Source organism: Phallusia mammillata, chromosome 4, assembly GCF_965637545.1.
Source record: "Phallusia mammillata chromosome 4, kaPhaMamm4.hap1.1, whole genome shotgun sequence".
NCBI lineage: Eukaryota > Metazoa > Chordata > Ascidiacea > Phlebobranchia > Ascidiidae > Phallusia > Phallusia mammillata.
In genome coordinates this window covers 4,826,652-4,848,990 of record NC_137255.1, presented here as the reverse complement: position 1 = coordinate 4,848,990, position 22,339 = coordinate 4,826,652, and the positions used below count along the sequence as shown (strand labels likewise).

Below are 22,339 nucleotides of genomic sequence, written 5' to 3'. Positions count from 1 at the left end.
TTGTCGGCTGGATAGTCTTGTAGGCGTTACATACAAATTGCGTTAATCGTTAAATCCACCCGTCAATCAAAAGTCTATCAATCCGCGCAGAAAATTGTAATCCTGCGCAAAAATCCGCGCAATTATTTTGACGACAAAAATATCCTCCGCGCAAAAATAAAACTTTCCAATCTGGCACACGTAAACATACAATAACATATATCACCACAATGCGCCTTTATGACGTCACACACAGTCCTTACCAAGCTATGTTTGGTGACAGTACAGGAATAAGTCACGCTTCACGTGAGGAGAAAACACTTCACGTGAGGAGAAAACAATTCCAGAAATTGCCGTTGGTGAATTTGTGCATAACTTTTTATAATTTTAAAAACAGATATTTTACAAAAGTGTTGGCACTTACACGTTTGTTTTCAATATATTTTGCTACCCACGAGGGCGCATTTTTTGGTCGAAACATGCGCAAACATTTCAACAACTATGCTTTCACTTTTGAGTTTAAACAAAATATGGTTTTTTTCGCATTTAATTTCGTCGATGTCGTTGTTGCAACTTCTGTTCCGACGTTTCAGTTTAACAAACATCGTTAAATTTTTTCCCCATGAATTATTTTATGTTGCAATTTGTTACATCTTATTTGCCAGTAATTGCCGATTTCTATTGATTCCCGCTTTCCCTCAATGCAGCTTGTGTTGTAGTCTATTGCGTTGTGTGACGTAATAATCGACTGCCAGTTTTGTGTGATAACGGAACGAGGTTTAGTTATTTTCGTTGTTGACTTCCGTGGAGCACGGTGCTGCGTCGGTTGGTTTATAAAAGCTGTCTATTGTCGTGTTGACGATTAATTATTGGTGAGTCACTTTGTATATATGTGTTTAATGACTCAATATTGTGAATTACCATAAGGAATGCTAACCGCTGTGAACTTGACCTAAACTGCAATGACCTAAAATGTCTTTTTCTTTTTTTTAATTGTCGTACTGTACGTGTAGTTGGGTTTATTTAAGTTGTATTTGTTTACGCAGCGTTCTTGTACGATATTCACGTGAAGCGTGACTTTTCTACACTGTCGCTCTACTTAGCTTGGTAAGCATTGTGTATGACGTCATATTGGCATATTGTGGTCTCATGCTTTGTTGTGTATCTGTGTCAGTGGTTCGTAACCGGGGTTCGATCGAACCCCAGGGGTTCGGCAAAGCCGAATCGGGGGTTCGACGAAGGTCGTTTTGAATTACAATACAAATACTCGTTTTTGTCAGACTTTAGGGTCTATAGTGGCCCAAAACGGCAATTTGTATTAGCCAAATATCAAAACACTGGAAGGTTAAACTTAGGCAGGGATGTTTTAAACTGCTCTAAACAGTTTTTGTACTAAAAAGAGTATTACCAGCCTAATAACCATATGCGTCAGACTTTTTGTACGCCTATTGTGTGTAAACAATGCGAACAAAACAGGTACCACAAGCATCACAATATAGATTATGACATCATAAACAGTTAAGACTGATCACCTCGCTGTGCAGCTCAATCTGTGCACCGAGCAAGAAATTGATCTGGGCTTTTTGGGCGATATTAGATAAATACATGATATAAACCAAGTATTTTAAAACAAAAATAAGCAGGTATATGACGGCCGTTGGTGATCATAAGAATTTGCGATCCGGCCGTCTTAGCAAAATGGTTGTGCACCCCTGCACTAAGGTTTTATTTTCTTTTTTTGACGTAACAAAGAGCATTGTTCGCGTTGTTTGTAAGCAGAAACACAACGAAGTTTTGCAGCAAAAACTTATTACTTCATCTGTTTCATGTTTGTATGCCAAAAATACAATGCTTCATTTTGGTAAAAACCAAAAATTGCCGGAATTAAAGCAATCATGAAACAAGTTTATTGTACTATTATGTCAGAATTTAACAATCTGACAAACAGTAACTGTTGCCACTACGTTTGAAAGAAAACTAATTGTGACCCACCAAACAAAATGGGTTAAAAACCTAGGATGAAAATTTGGGGTTCGCCAAAAGGCTCAAGAATATCGTAGGGGTTTGGCCGTTATAAAAATGTTAAGAACCACTGATCTAGGTGTTTGACAGTGATTTCTGGGATTGTCCATGTAATATTTTCTTCCGGTTTTCATAACAGTTGGTAAGCTTTGAGTTATCTTTCTACGTTTAAAGCGCAGTGATACGTTTAAAGCGCAGTAATGCCATGCTTTATGTAAAAACCGTTTCCTATGGTTTCTCTCGCCTCCCATCGTCCTCTTCATTGAAAGTGTTTGAATATAAGAAAAAAAAACTCCCTATCTGTGTGGACTGCTTGTTGGAGACCTTTAGGAATCGCGTTTCAATCCCCCCTCGTGTGACGTTCCGCGCTGTAACCGGGGCGCGTTCACGGGACGTTACACAATTTCTGAGTTTTGTAGTAACTTATTTAAACCTTATAATCGAGATGTACTGAAAAACTAGTAACTTTCCTGACAGGTGTTTGTGCATTCAGAATAGTATTCCTTTGTTTATGCAACAGGTTGTGTACCTTGTCAAGTAGTGCAGTAGGTTGTGACTTGTGATTCTACAGCAGGGGTGTCGAACTCGATTACACCGCCGTGCCAATTTTTGTTATAAAATATACTTGCGTGCTAACGTTTGGTACTATTTCCAAACCATGTCTAAAACGCCTTAACGGTACTGGCTCAATCCGAATATTTGGCCAATATGTAGAACCATATTAAATGGTTAGAAAAAAAAACATGTCGTCAAGTGCGAGTAAACTTGTTTGTGATACTCCAGAAACCTTTTATTCTGTTTATGCGACACAAGATACGAATAGTTTGCAGGGGCACTGGCGTAGAGTTTGTGTAACGTCGAAATCGCATCTTTGTTCAAGTTACGTCGGTTTTAAAACGTATTTCCAACTAACCACAAATGCGTTTGTAGTCACGTAATTAATTGAACTGACATCGATTGAAACGCAACAATTACAATTGTTTCGAAATAAACGGGCATTTTATTGCAACATAAGCATGGCACGTACACTCACGTTTTAATATTGAAACGTGAATTGTTTTTAAAGATGCAATTTAATCAATAGGTTGTATAACTTTACTAATGATCATCTTTACCAAAGTTAGACTAAAGGCCAAGAGGAATCAATAGAAGCAAATTTAATTGCGTAACAAATCCTAATGTTTACCAATGTGCAAAAGCTCGCGTGAAATTTTGAAATGCTCTGCGGTAACCGTCAAGCAACAATTCACTTGAGCTATAGCTGTTTTGGCAAATTATGTCATCAGTGTGTTTTACAAACTTCGATCCTGTAAAACATGTTGTATCAAATAACACATCATACTTGTAAAAAGGACGTCAAATAACACATCACACATAGGCTACATATTTTGTAAATCATCATATTTTACGCAATATTTTACTTTGATACTTTTCCAGTACAAACACCTGCAGGTTTGGGGCAGCACTCGTTTTATTACTCGCATGTTAGGCTGTTCAATGATTTCAAAATCATTGGGCTGTTAGTGACGTAAAGGAAACAATTCTTCGCACGGAAGCGACAGATTTCATTACGGGGATTCCCCGAGCCGACATTCTGGGTTTTATAAACTAGCTCTGTGATGAGGAATTTTGAAATCAAGAATGTGACGACTGACGACCGATTCCAACAATGTAATTCTCGGGTCTGCATCAACAGACCGTCAAAAATTACCTTTTTTATATAACACTTATCACAGGCGTTTGTACATTGTAATCACTGAGTATGCGCAGCTGAAGGATAGCTTGGCCTGAGTATGCACAGCTGAAGGATAGCTTGGCCTGAGTATGCGCAGCTGAAGGATAGCTTGGCCTGAGTATGCGCAGCTGAAGGATAGCTTGGCCTGAGTATGCGCAGCTGAAGGATAGCTTGGCCTGAGTATGCGCAGCTGAAGGATAGCTTGGCCTGAGTATGCGCAGCTGAACGATAGCTTGGCCTGAGTATGCGCAGCTGAAGGATAGCTTGGCCTGAGTATGCGCAGCTGAAGGATAGCTTGGCCTGACCTCTGTCCGCACTGCTTTGCTTGGTGTTACTTTCTTTCCCCAGAACCATTCCTGCCGTTGGCTGCTGCCTTGATGGTTGTATGTTGCTTAAAGTTGTATCTCACTGTTTTTGTATATGTCAACAGTCAATTTTTTTTACTGTGTAACATGGAGGAATCTGCTGTTCAACATAAAGTTTGGTTGGCAGATCAACTAAATGGGTGGGTTTGTTTGTTTGTTATTAAACATTGAATGAAAAAAAATTATTGTAGATTATTTTAACGTTGAAAGTCCAGGTCTATAACCAAGTATGAAAATGTCTTTTTTCCACTTATGCCCAGTCAATTAAACGCTCAACTGGATTTGGTAACAGTAATGGTACAGAAACAACAGTTGAAAATTTTGGTGTCCAATCTTTTCTGTAAGTTAATGAAGATTCAACATATATTAAAACATGCAATTGTGAAGTATTGCTTTACTCATATCTTAACTGTCTTGACATATCGTAGTGGTTCATAAACTTTTTAACTAGTCATTGTAATAGTTTATGACAAAATATTGAAGCACCACTGCAATATTTATTAGTATATTTTCTATTTTTTTACGGAATAGGTTGTTTTCCTGTGGTTCAGCCTATTTCACAGTTTTTAGAGAATGTTTAATGTCGTTGTTAAACTTTTCAGAGATCGCACATCAGCTGATTCTACTTGTGACCTAATTCTTACATCAGAAGGTCAGGAATTTCGAGTCCACAAAAATGTGATGATGCTTGTCTCCAACTATTTTAAGAAGATGTTCACAATTGAGGTAAATGTTTGCTGTAGTAACATTTTGTGACACAGACAAATCTGGTTAATTGCAACTCACATTTGCCAAGCTGTTTATGCTACCAAACATAATTTGAATAATTTATTGACTAACCGTAGGCGACAAGATTTAGTATGTAATAACTCCAACTAATTTATGATGGACATTTTTGGATTTAAATATATTTTGCTTCATTTTACAGATGGTAGAGAAATATAAAGAGAGTGTAGACATGAAAAAGATTCCGCCTCAAAGGCTTGCCAAGATTATTAACTTTATTTATTCTGGCAAAATCGAAATTACAGAGGAAAATGTGCTTGATATTGTAGATGATGCAGAATACACTGAAAATGAAGGTGTTTTTTAGAAATCTATGCTTTTCTCTAGATCTGATTTTTTGCAAATTATAACTAAATGTTTCAGCTCTAAAATCCCATTGCTGCTCATTTATGTTAGATGCCATAAATGTTGAAAACTGCTTAACTTTCCGAATGTGTGCACAACGATACAACCTTGATGAGGTTCTAATTAAAACCAACCAAACTATTGTTGAAAACTTGGCTGAAATTGCACTCCTGGATGATTTCTTGCAGTTTGAAGTGGATGATGTAACTGCTGTTATCAACCAAAACAACAAAGTATGTGAAAACTTTAAAAAGAAAGTAAATTTGTTTGTTTTGCTTAAGGCAACTCTTAAGACTGATTTTTAAGATTAGGTTGTTGTTCTTTTAACTGAAAAATACTACACAAATTAGGTGTTGTTTTCAGCTGACAATAAGATGTTGTTGTAAAGCCCAACAGGTTTGACTCTTTTACAATGAATCTTTAATGTTTAGAGTTGTGAAGAAGGTGCTTTTTTTGCAATAGTGGGATGGGTTAATTATAACCCCTGTGACCGTGAGAAGTTTTTCTTAAAGCTCTTTTCTCTACTTGATTTGAACGCATTGAGGACAAACTTTCTTCTTAACCAAGTCTTTGAAGAGGTAAAGAGCTCTCGTAGCACAACATGATGATTTCATTTAAATTTTTTTTATTGCCAAAAGTAAGCTTATACTCTGTTTTTCATTTTTAAATCTGACGGATTTATAAAAACATGTTACATAATATTCTGGATCCAATTTACAGACCCAACTCATATGTTTGTGTGATTAATCAGATTTTTTTAGAATTAACAGAAACAATACATAAACAAGGTGTTGCTGTCAGGCATAATGTATAAATAAGTATTGCTCATCCTTTTAAGGGACATCGAAATGTCGATTATTTACAATGAAGTTTCGTTGGAAAGAACAATACTCGTTTAAAGAAACATTACATGTTATATGGGATTTACATTTGACATGCTGATGCGCTTTGTTTTGTTGATAACAAACTTACCTCAGTTTCCCAACTATATGCCATGTTTATTTGTTTAGAATTTGGTGCAAAACAATGTTTGTTTGCATTTGCTTGGAGATGCATTTCGAAAATGCACAAAACTACATTGCACAGGTATTGTTTACGATGTGTTTTTTATTGTTAATTTAGAAAAAATATAACATCACTTTTTTCCTTGTAGACAATTTTATTCTGATTGCTGGAAAAAATTTAATGACAGACTGTGTCATATATGACATGATCACAAGGAAATCAAAACAACTACCAGTAAGTTTCACAACAAATACCACCACTAGTAAACACACAGTAAATATAGCCACTGTAAAGAGTCATTGGTACATGGTCATTGTAAAGCAGTGGTTTTTAACCCAGGGGTTGCGACCCCCTTGGCGGTTGTTTGCCATTTTACTGAAGGCCTTTTAATAAACATTAAAAAAGTAAATTTTTATCAGCAATAACAAAAATAAAAACAACAAAACAGTGAAACCATTTAACTAATTTTGTGTTCCATTATGACCATTACAATACCCAACAAATACTTTCTTACATCACTGCACAGAAGATAACTCAATGCAAGTGCCACATTGCAGTGTGGGTAAATGAACGTCAAAATACCACAAGATACTTTGTGTATGAAAACCGAACAGATCAGCTAGCTTAGACCATTTCTCTTTGCCTAAAGTTTATTCTAGTGATTGTAAAAAAACATGGCAGTTTTTGAAGAGGGGTCGCAAGATACATTTGGTTGTTAAAATGGGTTGTGACATAAAAAGGTTAAAAACCACAGAAATTCATCTAATAACTAAATGCAAATGAACAAAATACAGGTGTTTGGATTATTTTTTTTGCAGAAACTAAACTCTGGCAGAGTTTATGCATGTGCAGTAAAGTTTGGAAGCAAGATTTATAGCTTAGGAGGGGCTGAAGATAAAGGGGGGTCCAATGCTTGCAGCACTGTTGAAATGTTTGATTTGGATGAACCAACCGAATGGAACAAACTTCCTGAGATGTTACAGACTCGAGTCAAATGTGGTGCACAGCACATGAAAAGTAATTTAATTTATTCTTGGATGGTAGACACTTTCTTCAAAACAGTGCTTTACTAATAAGTGACAACTAACGAATGAAAAATGGAACAAGGTTTGGACACCCCTGACCTAGTGTAGTAGAATTTCCTTGCATCTGAAGTTAAAAGCAACCAATGTCTTGTAAGCACAGATTTGTTTAAAAAAAACATTTTTTACCTCTTGAAAAAAATTAGGCAAATTTTCAGTCTGCAATATGCTTCTGTGTTTTGTTTTATAGGTGAAATTTTTGTTGTTGGGGGAATAAACAAGCTCTTTGGAACTTTATCATCTTGTGAAAAGTTTGACATGAAGACAAACAAATGGACAAGCATTCCCAATTTATTAGTTGGGCGATTTGGTCATGGAACTGCAAATCTGAGAAGTATACTTTAACAGTATTTTCTTTCTGTACACTCTTTTTGCATGATTATACAAACCATTTTTTTCAAAATAGGAACTATTTATTATTAATATCATTGTGGGTCCCCTTCCCTGAAGAGCCCTAAAATGTAAATGTTTAAACAATGTCCAAATTGAAAGAAATTTAAACAGTTTATAGAATATGCCATTTTGAGTTGTTGATTGTTAGGTTTTACCATACAGCCCCACCATTTGTCCCCACTAACCCCTAAAATGGGTAAATTTTACAAACCGTGGCTGAATTGAATCCGATTTGAATAGTTTGCAGCTCAAATAGCATGATAATTTATGCAGAATTTTTCATCACCGTGTTTAAACTCATACCACTAAAACTTGTCATAGTTATCTCATAAAATGTTTTTTTGACAACTTTGCATGTGTGGGGATCCATGACTTCCGGCTTGCAAAACAAACAATGGTGAAAAGAAGGTTATGGGACCCAGGCTGTTATGGGACCCATAATAAAATAACTATACGAAAATATATGTTTTGAAATAGGCTGTAGTGTATGTTCCATGGCAATATGTGCTAAGCCACCCTTCTAGTTTTTTTTATGACTTTTCTTCATGGAAGGTTACAACTTCAATGTAAAAATCCAAATATCTATTTATTTAATTGTTAGTTTTCGTGCAACATACTTAAAGTTTACATCCATGTTACAGGTGTACTGTATTGTGTTGGGGGATATGATGGTGAAAAAGATTTAAGTTCATGTGAAAGGTATGATGAAGAAATTGGGGAATGGAATGAGATTACTCCTCTTAATCAAGCAAGAAGGTGTTTGATATGTGTTGTGCTGGATGAACACATTTATGCAATAGGTAACAAACTGTACTCATATCATGTATCACTTCACTTGTTATGTAAACAAAGTTAATGGTGAAAATAACGGCCCAAATAGACGTAAACAGCAACATGCTTTATTGTTCAAATGTTTCGGCAAATGCTCATGCCATCATCAGGGATATCTACAGTCGATATGTTTCAACCTTCTTCATTCAACGAAAAAAGCACACAGCTGCACTCTCACCAGAAGAGCTTAACAGTGTTTGGAATCTAGATATCACTGATGATGGCATGAGCATTTGCCGAAACGTTTGAACAATAAAGCATGTTGCTTTTTACGTCTATTTGGGCCGTTATTTTCACCATTAAACTTATGAACAGATCCGTATGTAGTGTTTTAAACAAAGTTAGGTTTTTCATTTCTATTATCTTTAATAAAAAAAAATTACCAAAAATATATTTATGTAACAATTGAACTGAGGGTGGACATAACATCAACTGGCTGAGTTCAGTGGAATGCTATGAACCAGAATCAAATCAGTGGAAATTTGTTGCGCCACTTAACGTTGCACGATGTTATGCAAGTGCTTGTGTTGTTGGAAACAAAATTGTCGTCGTCGGAGGGTAAGAAAAAATGTAAATCTTCGAAGCTTTTAACAGTCAAGATTATTTTTTTATTTTTGCTAACAGAAACAATGCAAAACAATTAAAATCTGTTGAAGTATATGATCCAACTGACAACACATGGACATTAACATTTGAAATCGACCAACCAGTAATTGGTGCTTGCGCAGTTGTGTAAGTTGATCACAAAGCACTGTTGTTTATCAATGCAGCACAATTATTTGAATACACTTTACACATTTGAATTCTTCCAGTGTTTTAATTTTTCTATGATGTATATCTTTTTATGTCTTTAATATGCTTTTGCTTAACTGAAAACTCAATCACTTAAATATTTTTTATCTTTTGTTCAACATATGAAAAATCTAGTCATTGGTTTTACTGCCTAATGTGCAAACATAACAGGTTTGATAAACCTTAAAAACTACTAAACTAATCTACATACTAAACTAAAGCTTTCAGTACACTTGAATTAGTCTGTGTTGTTCAGTATGCAATGTATATTATTAGTGCATGCGTTGGTTCAGTACGATTTCTGTATGAGCACAGTTTTATATTACTGTGTTTGTTATTGGTTTTACTGCAGACCATGTCAAATTAAAAAACACCATTTTACAGTTTTAATAAGTGATGGTGCTTTTACCATTTTGTTCTTAATTAACTTTTTATTTGATTTATTATGATACCATAGAGCATTGGTCTTCAACTTTTTTTCAAAGTAACCCCAACAATTTAAAGAAAATTAAATCTGCATTTACATGCAACCCCATTTTTTTTCTGAAAGGGAGAAAAATGTTTCAAGTAATGCCGAAACTGAAACTATTTTCATGTAAATATGCCCGCTTAATTTTCAAGTAGACTTTAAATATTAGCATTTAGCGAACACTATTACGCTCAAATGTTACAACCCAAAAGTTTTATTTAATTTGGCGAATCTAATTTGCATTAAAGCTCACCGGTTTGCAGAAATCAGTAAATTTATGTATTTTTCCCTATACCCGCTGTATTAGTTTGGACACAAAATGTCATTATTGGGGCTGTATCACGTAGCAATGGGTTGGACCCCACAGGTTGAAGACCACTGCTAAAGAGCATTAGTATTAAGTGCACTATGGTTACGCACTGCTTATTATAGACCACTTAAGATAGTATGTCTTTTAGCAATAAAGCTTGAAAAAAAAATCAGCAAGTTTCATAAACAGTTGCAAATCCAGTTTTTTGGAGATAGAAATCCCGTAATAGTATAGGGCCAAATACAATAGTAAAACTTCAAATATCATTTTTTCTCATCCCACAAAACGTAACCACCTGTTTCCAAATGGTTTGCTTCAAAATAGGCACACCCCCAATACTAGTTCTTTTAGGATGGAGAAGGTGTTAAATATTGCTGAAGTGTTCATTTTCTGTGTAAATCTTTAAACGACCAGACTTAAAAAGTTAATATGGCAGAAAACAATGCAGACAAAAAGAAGAGAAAAAAGAAAGAAGGCCTGGACACGCTTTATTGCGTGCAAATATCGTCACTAAGTTAAAGCCTCCTCACCCTTCCTTGGTTGACAATTATGTAGTTACAGCTTACAGGTTGTTCTAATTTCTGCTAAATTCGATGAAAATTGGTAATAGAAAAAGGTAAGAGCAAAACCAACGCTCTGATAGTAAGACAACTTTGTTCCTGTTTTCATTCTTGTTTGCTGGTGCGTTACTTTTTAGCCTGTATTCGTTTCACATCGCTAGACACGGATTGTAGCTATTATTTGCCGCTGGGCCTGCTAAAGTTGTAGTTGCTTAGTATTGCTGAGGTGTGATGTTTTATTTCCAGACATAGGCAAATGAGTTGGTCAACGGCACAAATTAAGTGAAATTTACATGCAGAAATGGGTGAAAGGACAGTACCGATTTATCAACACAACAGAACGGTTGATACAACCAGTATTTTTCGTGGTAAGTAACTTTGGCGCAAAGTTTTGAGGATCTAGAAAATCACAAGTTTCGTACTAGGCCAGTTGAACCTTTCAGTGGCGTAGCCAGGGAGGGGCCATGGCCCCTCCCAAATTTTCAAAGTTGTACATTGATAAACTTTAATTTAGTGTAGTTTTGTCCCTCATCATTGTAGTTTCGTCTTTCAACTATCACAGGAATATATTAATTACCAAAAATGACTTTTGTCACCATGTTGTAAGCCGAAATCCATGCTTTTTTGATTTATGCAGACATGGAATAAATCAATAAAGCGTTTGGCTGTCCCGTCGAACCACAGTTTGGCAAGTCACGTGTTTGGTAAAAGCACGCCGAGCGTTAGCAAAAAGTTGTATTAGACAACAAATTATTTGGCCCCTCCCAAAATTTTTGGCTGCCTACGCCACTGGAACCTTTCAGTGTATTTTGCAAAAAAGCAAGTTAGTCGCCACTGTACACTGTGTCTGTGTAACATTTAAACCAAACTATGTTTCCACGCTAAATACCTTTCAACCAGTAACAAACGGGATCTAAAATACGCAATCTACTAATGAAACTTATTAAAATGCTAACGATTAGAGGTTTTGAATGCAATAACATTATACTTCAGTCATAAATACTCATTTTGGGCTTTATATTGTCTCATGCGTTTAACATACGGCATCATTAGGATTTTAGGACCACCCTTAACAATGTGAAGGAAAAACAGATACAATGGTTTGGTTTGGGTGGGAGACTAGAATAAATTCCATTGAAAGAATGAACACTGTAGGCTGGTGATTCACATTTTACAACAGACTCCGTGAATTGTATTGTTTAAATAGTAGATCCTTGTTATGTAAAGTTGTGCTGTATATAAAACAGGAACCGGCAAACTTATATTGACGGGCCTGAGTTCGGCGTGCAGCCAGATCGTGTCATTACACCGTTACAACGTAATCGACAGTTATCTTTTTACGCAATACTGTGGAGAAACGAGTCATAGCGCAGTAGGGAATTTTATTCCTTTAGTTCCCTATTGAAAGTATAAGCAGCGTGGTGCAATAAAAAACCTCAGGAAGTCTAGTAAAAATAGCGCAAATTGTTGGAAAACGCTTTTCACGGTGTATGATTTATTTAGCTTTGAATCAATTCTTAAGTTTATTCGATTGAGCTAGCCACGAATAAACTGTTGCTGCCGGGCATAATGTATCAATTTTTTTTTTGCTCTTCTAGCTGTTTTAATAACATGCCGACGTTTCGATGTCCCATACGAGACACCTTCATCAGGGTAATGGCATAAATTGAAAACACGAAGTTTATGTATGTCAACAAGAGCGGCAAAACACACAAAACACAGCGGAAAAAAACGCAGAGCGCACCAATGGTCAAGCGATAACACCTTGCTCAATGGTGCAAAAGCGACCTTTAAGTTATCGGCATCGAAACGTCGGCATATTATCGTAAAGACTGCTGGAAGAGATACAAATTTGTTGGTATGTGTTTTCTATGCTAAGCTCTCTGGCGGCTTTGTTTTTGACGACGCGATGTTTGTTTTACGTATACAACAGACCTAGAGTCGTTCATGGTCATTTCGCTGGAACTTAACGTTTTTGCATTTTTACCATTTTTTGCGTTTCAGGGGCGGGGAACTCCCCTTTAAATGACGTAGTAGAAGAACAAAGCTTTGATTTTAGCTTCATTGATGCGGAATGCCAGAACCCTAACAGACCTTCCTACAACCCCGTTCGTCTATCGAGATACGAATCTTTACAGTATCATGAAATTCGTGTCGATTCAAACCCTTCAGTTGACAAAGCCGCCACCGGTGAGTCGTTTCGACTGTCAGTTAACACCCAACTTCCAAGACACTTTCAAAGTTCAAATGTCAATATTAGGGTCAAAAAAGTTGAAAAGTTGCGACACTTTTTTCTTTCAAATGGCTTGACATTATTACATCCTTTTCCGCGCCTACTTTGAAACTGTAGAGGTTCTCAGTTCCCGTTTGACTAATTGCACTCCTGTAAAATCTATTCATAAACTGTTACCTCATTGTAAATGGGCAGGGCACTGATTTTTTTTATTATAATTTATATAGTTCTATTTTGTTATTGACATATGAATAATTATAATAAGGGTGTTTAACCCTTCTAATGCCTTCTAACGTGGAAGCTAGACAAGCTAAAGGAAGTTGCATTTCCTTATTTACTACCATAGATAGGAGTCTTTTTTGCACCTGTAGCCATTTTGAAATTTTGTTTAATTATTGACTTCGGATATATCTCCAACTGTAACTGGTACTTTGTTTTTCAGGTGACGCCAAATGCGTGGAATTTAACTTTGACGTTGAGAAAAACCCACAAGAAGAGGCGACTCGGTTGACTTGGGTGGCGATAAAGTTGGCTCACGAAAACAAAGACATAAAATACATGGTTGAACTTCTCCGTGTCCTCAGGGAAAACAATGTGACCCTAAATAATGACTGCAAGGACGAAAAAATGAGATCGGTTCTGAGAATTGCCATTGACCAGAAAAACGTTGAATTGTGCGAACTGCTTCTTGAAAATCAGGTAAAGACTCAGGGTTAAAAGTCGGACTTTTTTCGTTTTTCAAACCGTATTTTAGTCTTGGAAAAAATCTTAGGTCGATACAGCGTACTTTGCTTTCTTGCGCAGATATGCATGCGCTAGGATTGCATATTGAATTACTGCGTGCAGTGGTACATTTAGTACATATTTGTTAGGCTAATTTCCCAACCATATTCGACCTTTTAGGTTTGTACTACCAGGTTCGGGCGTATACATTGGGGCCCACTACTATTAAAAGGACTGTATACTTTGTAAAAAAATTGAAGTACGTTTTGCCCTTGGCTTCTAGAAATAAACATTTTTTCTTATCAGTGGTAACACCACAAAGCAACTACCCGGTTATGCAAAACTTTTTGCTGTACATTTTGCGATGTTTAGTTGACTGAATTTAATAAAATACACCCATTATTGCTGTAACGTTCCTAGTAAGCCTTTTTAGTTTGATGTGTCTATAAAATAAAACACATTGTTGGCGTTAGACCCGCGTCGTGACGTGACGATATATTCCCGGATGTAATTTGTCAGGGATTTTGACTGGGCAGGTATGCTGTATATCGCACATGGCGAGTTTGAAATAAAGGCTATAGGTCTGCTCAGGAATATTCTTGTCACATCAAATTATAAGCTGCGCTAACATGCGTCGATTATAGGAATAATTCACCAAATTTTAACACTTTTTTTAAGTTCGGTAAATATAGGTGTATTTCAAGAATATAGGGCGATTTTGCAAAACCTTAGTTGTTCTACCTAGTGTTTACTTGACAGCGAAACAAAAACCGAATGCGCTATTATTTTCACACACCGTCAATTGGTCGAATGTTACTGCCATTTTATCAGTAAGTCATGGTAAAATCTGTTCGTTTAATATACTTTATAGACAAATGCAATTCACAACAAACGATATTGTCCTAATCAAAATAGATTCCATAAAAATACGTGTTTAATAAGAAAGCTGACAGGAAAGACCATAACAACGAACACAATAGACAATTGGTCTTAAACAAGGCGTTTTAGGGCTGTTTGGCATTAGGTCAGGTCCAGCAACTGGCTACTTGGCTGGTTAATTTTTTTCAAAAAATAACCGACACAGAGTGTAAAGGCCTGAATCAAGCCCGTTTTGTTAAGAAACCTAAGCCCGAACCCTGCCTGACTTACAACTCTGCTGAAAGCACGTAGGTTTTAATTACAGTGGTGTTAGGTTTAAGAGATGTAAATCGTTACAAGGATTACAACAGAATGGTTTTTACAGCCAAACAAAAAGTTGCATTTGAAATTCCAGGTTGACATCGACGACTGTTTGTTCCACGCGATTCAGCAGAACTTTTTAGACGGAGCCCGGGCGATTTTGAAACACGACACTCAGTTGGATATAAAGATGCCATCCAGTCATTACTACTTTCCAAGCTTCACTCCCATGATTCTTGCGTCATACTGCGGTCATTACGAAATGGTAGAGCTGTTGTATAAAGCCGGACACAGAATTAAGGTAAATTCCTTTGGAGTAGTGTTTACTATGTCTGGTGTTTGAAATTCACTGGCGTTTTTCGAAGGATTGCAGTTTTCCGGTCGTGTCGTAGCAGCACAAATATACCAGAATACTAATTTCCAAATTGTAGGCCTTAGCCCTCCAGTGAACTACGAGGGCATTTTTAAGTGGTGGAGCTACTAACTTCAGAACTCACAACAGACAAAGTTTGCTTAATGCCGATAAGTGGCGTAACAGGACATGTATTCAAATTAACAGTGAGACTGGGATAGGGTTAGGAACTAAGTGTAGAAGTTGGGTTTATTGTTTTTAAACCCCACCCCAACGATAGTAGCTTTAACCGTAGCATTATCGCACAATTTGTTTTTAAATATTCGCAATGAGTGCAGTTACTAACGTAAGTAAAATTTTCTTTTAATTTTCACAAAGCTATACAAACATGTACCTACTTACAGTATTGCATGCTGTTATGTTTTCTAAGTATGGTGTACGTTTAACAAAAATGTTGTAAATATATTTAGGTTTGTTGCTTGTGGTGAGCCCGAATCAATTTTAAATAAATATTTGATCCGCGGATCGAAGAAATTTTGGAAACGCTGCACTAGAACAGTTTTAAGGCCGAATATAGCAGCGTAACGTTAAGATGCAGCCAAACACAAAGTAGTGGGGCGCAAAATTGGTGGATATATTTTACGTGATGCGAACGCATTTGGGGAGTGGGATTGGTGCGTTATTAAATTTAGGTTTGACAAAACGGACCATATATTTGTGCTCGATTTCACACTTCGAGCTTGGACCTCAAATAAACATACCAGTCGCCAATCCGGAAAGAGCTGGCCACGTTACGACCTTTTGAATCTTTTGGGTCACTTTCGGTGGGTAATGGTCGATCACACAGTATTAAGCCATAACTTCCTTGTGCATGGGTCACTAGGATGAAACTTTATACAACGAAAAAATACGGTCCCTTAGCCATTTGCCAGTTACTTGCCCAGTGTGTTTTATTTGCATGCAACAACCGTATACGCAACTGCAAATAACTGTAATGATGATAATGTCACATACAACAGCAGAGCAACTTTGATACTTCAGTAGTATCAGCTTTAGTCAACTGATGTGGGTTTAAATCTCTGTACCTCACTGTTATTTAGGTGCCAAACGCCGAAGGCTCGTCTTGGGAAGCAGCAAACGAACGCAGGATTTATTGCAAAGCAAATTCCACTCCGGTTTATATCACCGTATACACAGAACATGAGGTATGCGAAGGATTTGGGATAAGTGCTTGTTGGGATCTCAGAATTCTATTGAAGGTGTAAAAATCTCTAGCGTTTTGATTGTAAAAAGGTTAAGGAAAACAGAACTGTCAGCTAGGTTGTGTAGTCAATTAATTTTTGCAGACATTGCAACGAACGCTTTGGTTATCATTAGTGCAAAGTCTGCACTCAAAATGTATTTAGTAAGGTTCTTATCTAATCTGCACTAATGATGACAACGGCGATTCTTTCAAATGTCTGCAATGGAATATGTTCTTTGTGTAAATATCTTTGGCAATTTGGTTTTTGACGACGCTTTAAGACTATGACCCCAAGGTCAACAGAATTTTTGAATAAAATCCAATGTGATATTTTCGAGTTACCAATTTTATCAATATTCGCCCGAGAATGCAACGTGACGAAAACAGGTCTTGATGCTACGTTTGTCTATTGAGTTTTTTTGTAAAGCTTTTGCCTTTAGGTTCTTCGCAGAGTTGACAACAAGTAAACCTATTTCTTTGTGTTTATAATTATTTTATCATAGTAGAATAAAGATTTTGGTTATGGTCAGATTTCTAAAGAGAGAAGCGACCACGACACCATGTCGCACTGCATGGAGCTTATGAAAATTATTCGGAAAAATTCGAAAAAGGAACCGGAGCATAGCGAATATTATGATGAGATCGAAGCAGACGTCGAAGACTACATGTGTAATATTCTAGACCAGGTAGCTCATTCCAAATGTAGCGTTATTTTAATGACAACATTATATATTGGAAAGCATATTAAATACTGGAACTAACCATTAGCCCTGAAGGGTTGGGTTAAGTTGAGTTTATTTCGTTTGTTGAAAGAAAACTTAGCAACTCAGCAATATCTGTTGGAAAGCATATCGAATACTGGAACTGGCAATCAACCCTAAAGGGTTTAAGTTAAGTTAAGTTGAGTTATATAAACTCAATTGCCCCGCACAATCACCAAGCCGGAAATAACTATGCAACATTGAAACGTATACTGAAGCACAAAACAGTAATATACAACCAGTCTACAATGGCTGAACGCACTGCAGCTATACCATTATGTTATAAAGCGTTATGTGACGGTGTAGCGCGTATAGTTATTATCCACCAATTTTGTGCACCACATTTTTGCCCTTTGAGCACTTCTTGTTAAAAAAAAATGAAGCATGCTGTGGGATTCAAACCCACAATGGCTGTCTAGAAGCAGGTATGGTACTCAGTGCTATGTATATGTATCGAAATATGTCGAGTTTGGACTTTTACCACTGCAAGGATCCAATGGTAAAGTTGAACTTACATGCGATTCAGGGTGATTTTTCATTGCTACAAAGGGCTTTAAAGAAATCAAATCTAGGTTAGGTTTACTTTTCTATTAGGATGTGAACTGTCTAGTTCGTTTTTTCTCAACAGCAAGAATAAAACCTGTAGCCTGTAACTCCCTCATTTGTATAGCGTTCCTACTTTAAATCTAATACTAGCATTTCTTTTTATTTTAGGTACGCTCTTCTGACGAGCTCTTTAGCTTTTTCGGATGCGAGTTCACCACAACAAACAACACAAACATGCAAACAGTTCAAAGGTCACAGAAAGCCTCACGGCTGCGCAAAAATGCTGACATAGAATTGGAGGAAAATAAGCAGGTGGACTCTGAACTTCTCGAAAACGGCGACAATCCTCAAAATCATGACAGGTCAGAATTAATGGTCGGTGATAAGGAACTGAAACAGCCCCACGAAAGTCTACAGCTTCTGGATGACGCTATTGGAATGAGGCTAGTCAAGTTTGCGACCCATTTTAACTTACAGGTGACTTGGTGGGATTTCATAATGATGAAAACATAACTATATGATCGTACCTTTTTCACTTTTGTAAGGCATGGAGTCATTGGTTCCATGGTGCTCGCAAAAAATCACTTATAAAGCATTTGAGGTTTCTAAAGAGGAGGTGTGCCATCTTAACATTAATAGACAAAATGCAATTAACAAAACTAGACCACGGGCCGCACCTTTACATAACTAAAGTTTATTACTATGTCGCGTTTTAAACACGCTTATACTAGGTTGCCAATAATATCCGCAATTGTTTCAAGACATATTATTAGGTCGCAGAAAAAACACGGGCGCATTTATCTGCTCAAACGCACACACAAAAATAATTTGCCGTTTTTGTTAGGCTTGTATTGAAACAGTTTATCGAGCACAGTTTGTTTAAATTCAATCGTCTCCGCGGGCTGTACAACGTAGCCCTTGATGTAAGCAAATTGTGCGCTCTTGTCCTAAACGAATATTCGAAGTCTAAACTACAAATTAAATTACAAACAAAGCAACAAAATATGCTCAATTTAAATTAATATGTATGTTTTTTTTAATACTTCAGCAATGCATTACCATCATTAACTATGAAGGAGCCGAATTTATGCGTCAACCTCAAATGTGGAAATGGCTACTTGTCCATTTGCTTGTTGGTCTTCTTTTTCCGTTTTATTCACTGGCTTATCTAATTGTACCCACAAATTGGATTGGAAGTAAGTAATACACGTGGTTTTCATATGAATCGTGATGTCAAACGGTTGTTCATGTGATATGTGACGTTTGTGATTTCATGTTTACAGAACTGATCACGCGGCCCGCTATTTGCTTTGCATGCCACATGGTGTCTGATCTGGCCTTCATCATCTTAATCATATACAATGTGGCCTGTAAATCCGAAATCAACGATTACTTGGGTAAGAAAAATTAATACCAAGACTGGCAAGAACATTACACTATAAGATAGGTCAGTGGTTCCTAACCGGGGAGGAATTCCTCCCCGGGGGGGAAATTTATGAGTTCAGGGGAGGAATTTCATAAAAACTGCCAAAAAATTACATTGAAAACGTTACAGAATATTTTTGTATGTACATTATTATGTCCATTATAATTTGGACCCGGTTCACATTTGGTAAAGGATTCTGAATGGACATCCCTAATTATAAGGTCTATTTCAAAATGCTTTAATTTTTAATGTTATATTTGTTTTTCTTCTTATGGGGAGGAATGTATAGTTCGAAAATGGGCGAAGGGAGGAATGTAACAAAAAAGGTTGGGAACCACTGAGATAGGTCGACAAAGGAACGGTTTAATTCAGGATTTATTTTGCTGACCAGCTTGAGTTGATCATTAAAGCGTCATGCAGAATCAGCCGGTCACCCAGCGTTTCCAAATGGCAAGATGTAGGCTCGTAAACCTAGCCTGCGGTGGAATTCGAAAACACATCAGGAGCCTTTCGCGTTCTACCTACCGAGCTACACACAAAACACTTGCCTAAAGGCAACTCAACGAGAAAATATAAAACTAACTGTTGCGAAGCATTTGTAGCAAAACCACATAGGTCAAAGATGAATAAAAATGGTAACTGAACGCCACATAGGTCAAAGATGAATGAAAATGGTAACTGAACGCCACATAGGTCAAAGATGAATGAAAATAATAACAAAACGCAAAGTATGAAGGCTATTAACTAAGCTTATTATATAGGAGCACCTCCAACGCCTGTTGAATGGTTAATCTTTTTCTGGATCCTCGGGAAATGGATTCAGGAGTTTCATGAATGTGTAAACCGCGGTTTTTGGAAATATTTAACCGATTGGTGGAACATAAATGACATTGTCCAACTCTCTCTTATGACCGCTAGCGTCGTACTAAGGTGAGGTCTATATAATAAGGTAACCGACTTAATTAGACTGTGGAAATTTAAAACAGAAGCAGCAAGAAAATACATGCCAAAATCTGGGCGGTAAACATTACAACGTTTTGACCATTTCTGTTGTCATCGTCAGATAAATTTTAAACAGAAGTTTTTGGCACAAAATTCTGCTAGATAATCAAACACAAGGGAAAAATGCATTTCTGTGACAATAATGAAAATATGTATACATCTACAAAGCAAACCATACACTGTGGAACCAAAACCACCCATTTAAAAAACAAAGAAGTTTATGATGAATACTACAGCCCAAATGACGACATGATTTATTAATTAAACGTTACATGATTTATTAATTAAACGATGCCATCATCAGTGATACGATCGGCCTCTTCAGTTACACCCGTTTATATCCACTTGAGTCACATAATAGATAGATATAAAGTTGCACAGCAGTGACGTCTATTTGGGCCGTTATTTTCCTCTGTAAACTTATGAACAGACCCATATAGTGTTCTAAAACCAAACAGTATCACAGGCGATGATTTCTCTACTAAAATGTTTTGTTTTTCAGAATAATCGAATACGTTCAACATCAAAACGACGTGACAAGAATACCCAGAAACAAATGGAGTGCAACTGAATACAAATTGATATCAGAAGCCCTACTCTCATGGGCTTATGTGTTCGTCTGTCTGCGTGTCCTTAGTCTCATCAGAACTCTGCGATCGTTAGGTCCATTACAGGTTTCACTAGCTCGCATGACAACCAATATCCTGGAGTTCCTGTTTATTTTCGCTCTAGTTGTTGCCTGCTTTGCTTTAGGCCTTAGCGAGCTTTACTGGTACTACGGTACTGCACAAGGAAAGGAAATGTTTTGCCAATCTCGTAATTCCACTGGGGCTTGCGAAAAGAAAGTTCTTTTTTCGGGTGTGGGTAACTCACTTGAGACTCTCTACTGGGCCATATTTGGTCAACTCGATTTGTCCCAAATTTCGCTCTCGGGTCGACATTACGTCACCGAGAATACAGCACGCTCATTGGTCATTTTCTATCACGTGGTTGTCATTTTGGTCTTAATCAATATGCTTATTGCAATGATGTCTAAAACCTACGAAGATACCAGTAGCAATGCTGAGGTTGAATGGAAACTGCATCGTGCAGCGGTTTGGATCCGCTTTATCAGGCGCGAGGCGGTTCTACCCCCACCTATGAACTTACTTCCGAACGTTCGCGCTTACGTCAAGGGCGAATACCCGATGTGGTTCCGGATTTTAGCGAGGAAGTTTTGCAGCTGCGAGGGGAAGAAATTTTCACGTGACGAGTGCAAGACCCTGAAGCGCAAATGGAATTCCGCCATTTTGGATTTGGTGAGAAGGTTCAAGTTCCGAAGGCTTGTACGAAGGAGAGCACGCCGGGAAAAATAATCATATTTTTGACTTAGACCTTAAGAGCATCTATTGTACCCACTGTAAGAAGATCTGACAGTATTATTAGCTACAATCAGTTTAATGAGGAGTAACGTATTTAATAGAGTTGCTGCTTGTAATACGTCGGGCTAGTAATATATGCAGCAATCTTGACAAGACGGCCTCTTACTGATTATGTTCAAAACAGTTGTTGTATTCTGTTTGACTTGTTTGATCTGTCATCTACGGTCTATTTTAAGGAATGCCTGTTGCTAATATGCGGTCAGGTTTAGAACAATGGTTTTAAAGTTTTTGGTTTTTCCTTTTCCAGAAGATTTAAATCCTCAATGTTGTTCATTAAACGAGTCATTAAAAATTGTCGTTCGAAATACTAAACATAGTAGTGACTTTGCCTAATGGTGAACATGAGGTACAAATTGGAAAAACTACTTTCGAAGTGTGGGAAGCAAGATTGTCTGATTTACTTTTACTATCCCACTGCTTCATGTTATTTTGTATTGGTTAAACAAGTGTATTTTCCTGCTATTTTGTATTGGTTAAACAAGTGTATTTTCCTGCTATTTTGTATTGGTTAAACAAAGTGTATTTTATAATTTGTTGTTAACATCAACATGTGACAAAAACTGTTTACTGCTTTTGTAGAAGTCACTATTAGTGCAGCTAGTTTCAAAAGTCTCGACCAACATATGCAACATTTTATTAGTTCTATTCCGTTACATTGTTGCCTAGCATTGTATCTGCAAAAAGTAATGTTCAAAACGTGCATCGTTTACACATATTTCTAACAACGACTAAATACAAACAAACCTCTAATTTTACAAACTAAATTTCTGAACAAGACG

The 22,339-nt window shown here is 36.9% G+C and overlaps 2 protein-coding genes across 4 annotated transcripts; both read left to right on the top strand.

Moving 5' to 3' along the window:
* The first annotated feature begins 3,989 nt into the window (after positions 1-3,989).
* Positions 3,990-9,101, top strand: LOC145222470 (kelch-like protein 3). Of its 2 annotated transcripts, none has more exons than XM_080088609.1 (11): positions 3,990-4,241; positions 4,704-4,827; positions 5,030-5,183; positions 5,284-5,465; positions 5,664-5,810; positions 6,243-6,318; positions 6,386-6,471; positions 7,056-7,254; positions 7,510-7,653; positions 8,354-8,512; positions 8,959-9,101. In XM_080088609.1, exons 1-11 carry the CDS (start codon positions 4,114-4,116, stop codon positions 8,967-8,969), a joined length of 1,410 nt encoding a protein of 469 aa, XP_079944735.1. In that variant the 5' UTR covers positions 3,990-4,113; the 3' UTR covers positions 8,970-9,101. The 2 variants fall into 2 exon arrangements, with proteins under 2 accessions (XP_079944735.1, XP_079944734.1); XM_080088608.1 differs by having other exon boundaries at positions 5,251-5,465.
* Positions 9,102-9,209: 108 nt separating this feature from the next.
* On the top strand, positions 9,210-22,311 carry LOC145222458 (transient receptor potential-gamma protein-like). 2 transcript variants are annotated; one of them, XM_080088591.1, is made up of 12 exons: positions 9,210-9,275; positions 10,921-11,042; positions 12,679-12,864; positions 13,350-13,606; positions 14,904-15,110; positions 16,262-16,366; positions 16,935-17,090; positions 17,880-18,188; positions 18,760-18,907; positions 18,995-19,108; positions 19,899-20,067; positions 20,642-22,311. In XM_080088591.1, the coding sequence occupies exons 2-12, from the start codon at positions 10,976-10,978 to the stop codon at positions 21,492-21,494; spliced, it is 2,571 nt and encodes an 856-aa protein (XP_079944717.1). In that variant the 5' UTR covers positions 9,210-9,275; positions 10,921-10,975; the 3' UTR covers positions 21,495-22,311. The 2 variants fall into 2 exon arrangements, with proteins under 2 accessions (XP_079944717.1, XP_079944718.1); XM_080088592.1 differs by lacking the exon at positions 9,210-9,275 and adding an exon at positions 10,407-10,730.
* Positions 22,312-22,339: the final 28 nt, after the last annotated feature.

What these genes read in the sequence shown, in the direction of transcription:
- LOC145222470 (XM_080088608.1), top strand. Translation starts at nt 4,114, where the DNA reads ATGGTTGTATGTTGCTTAAAGTTGTATCTCACTGTTTTTGTATATGTC. An exon ending in AGAAGATGTTCACAATTGAG is followed by an intron (nt 4,828 to 5,029) that starts GTAAATGTTTGC and finishes TTCATTTTACAG; the next exon opens with ATGGTAGAGAAATATAAAGA. An exon ending in TTATCAACCAAAACAACAAA is followed by an intron (nt 5,466 to 5,663) that starts GTATGTGAAAAC and finishes TTTAATGTTTAG; the next exon opens with AGTTGTGAAGAAGGTGCTTT.
- LOC145222458 (XM_080088591.1), top strand. Translation starts at nt 10,976, where the DNA reads ATGGGTGAAAGGACAGTACCGATTTATCAACACAACAGAACGGTTGAT. An exon ending in CGACCCATTTTAACTTACAG is followed by an intron (nt 18,189 to 18,759) that starts GTGACTTGGTGG and finishes TTAATACTTCAG; the next exon opens with CAATGCATTACCATCATTAA. An exon ending in ACCCACAAATTGGATTGGAA is followed by an intron (nt 18,908 to 18,994) that starts GTAAGTAATACA and finishes TCATGTTTACAG; the next exon opens with AACTGATCACGCGGCCCGCT.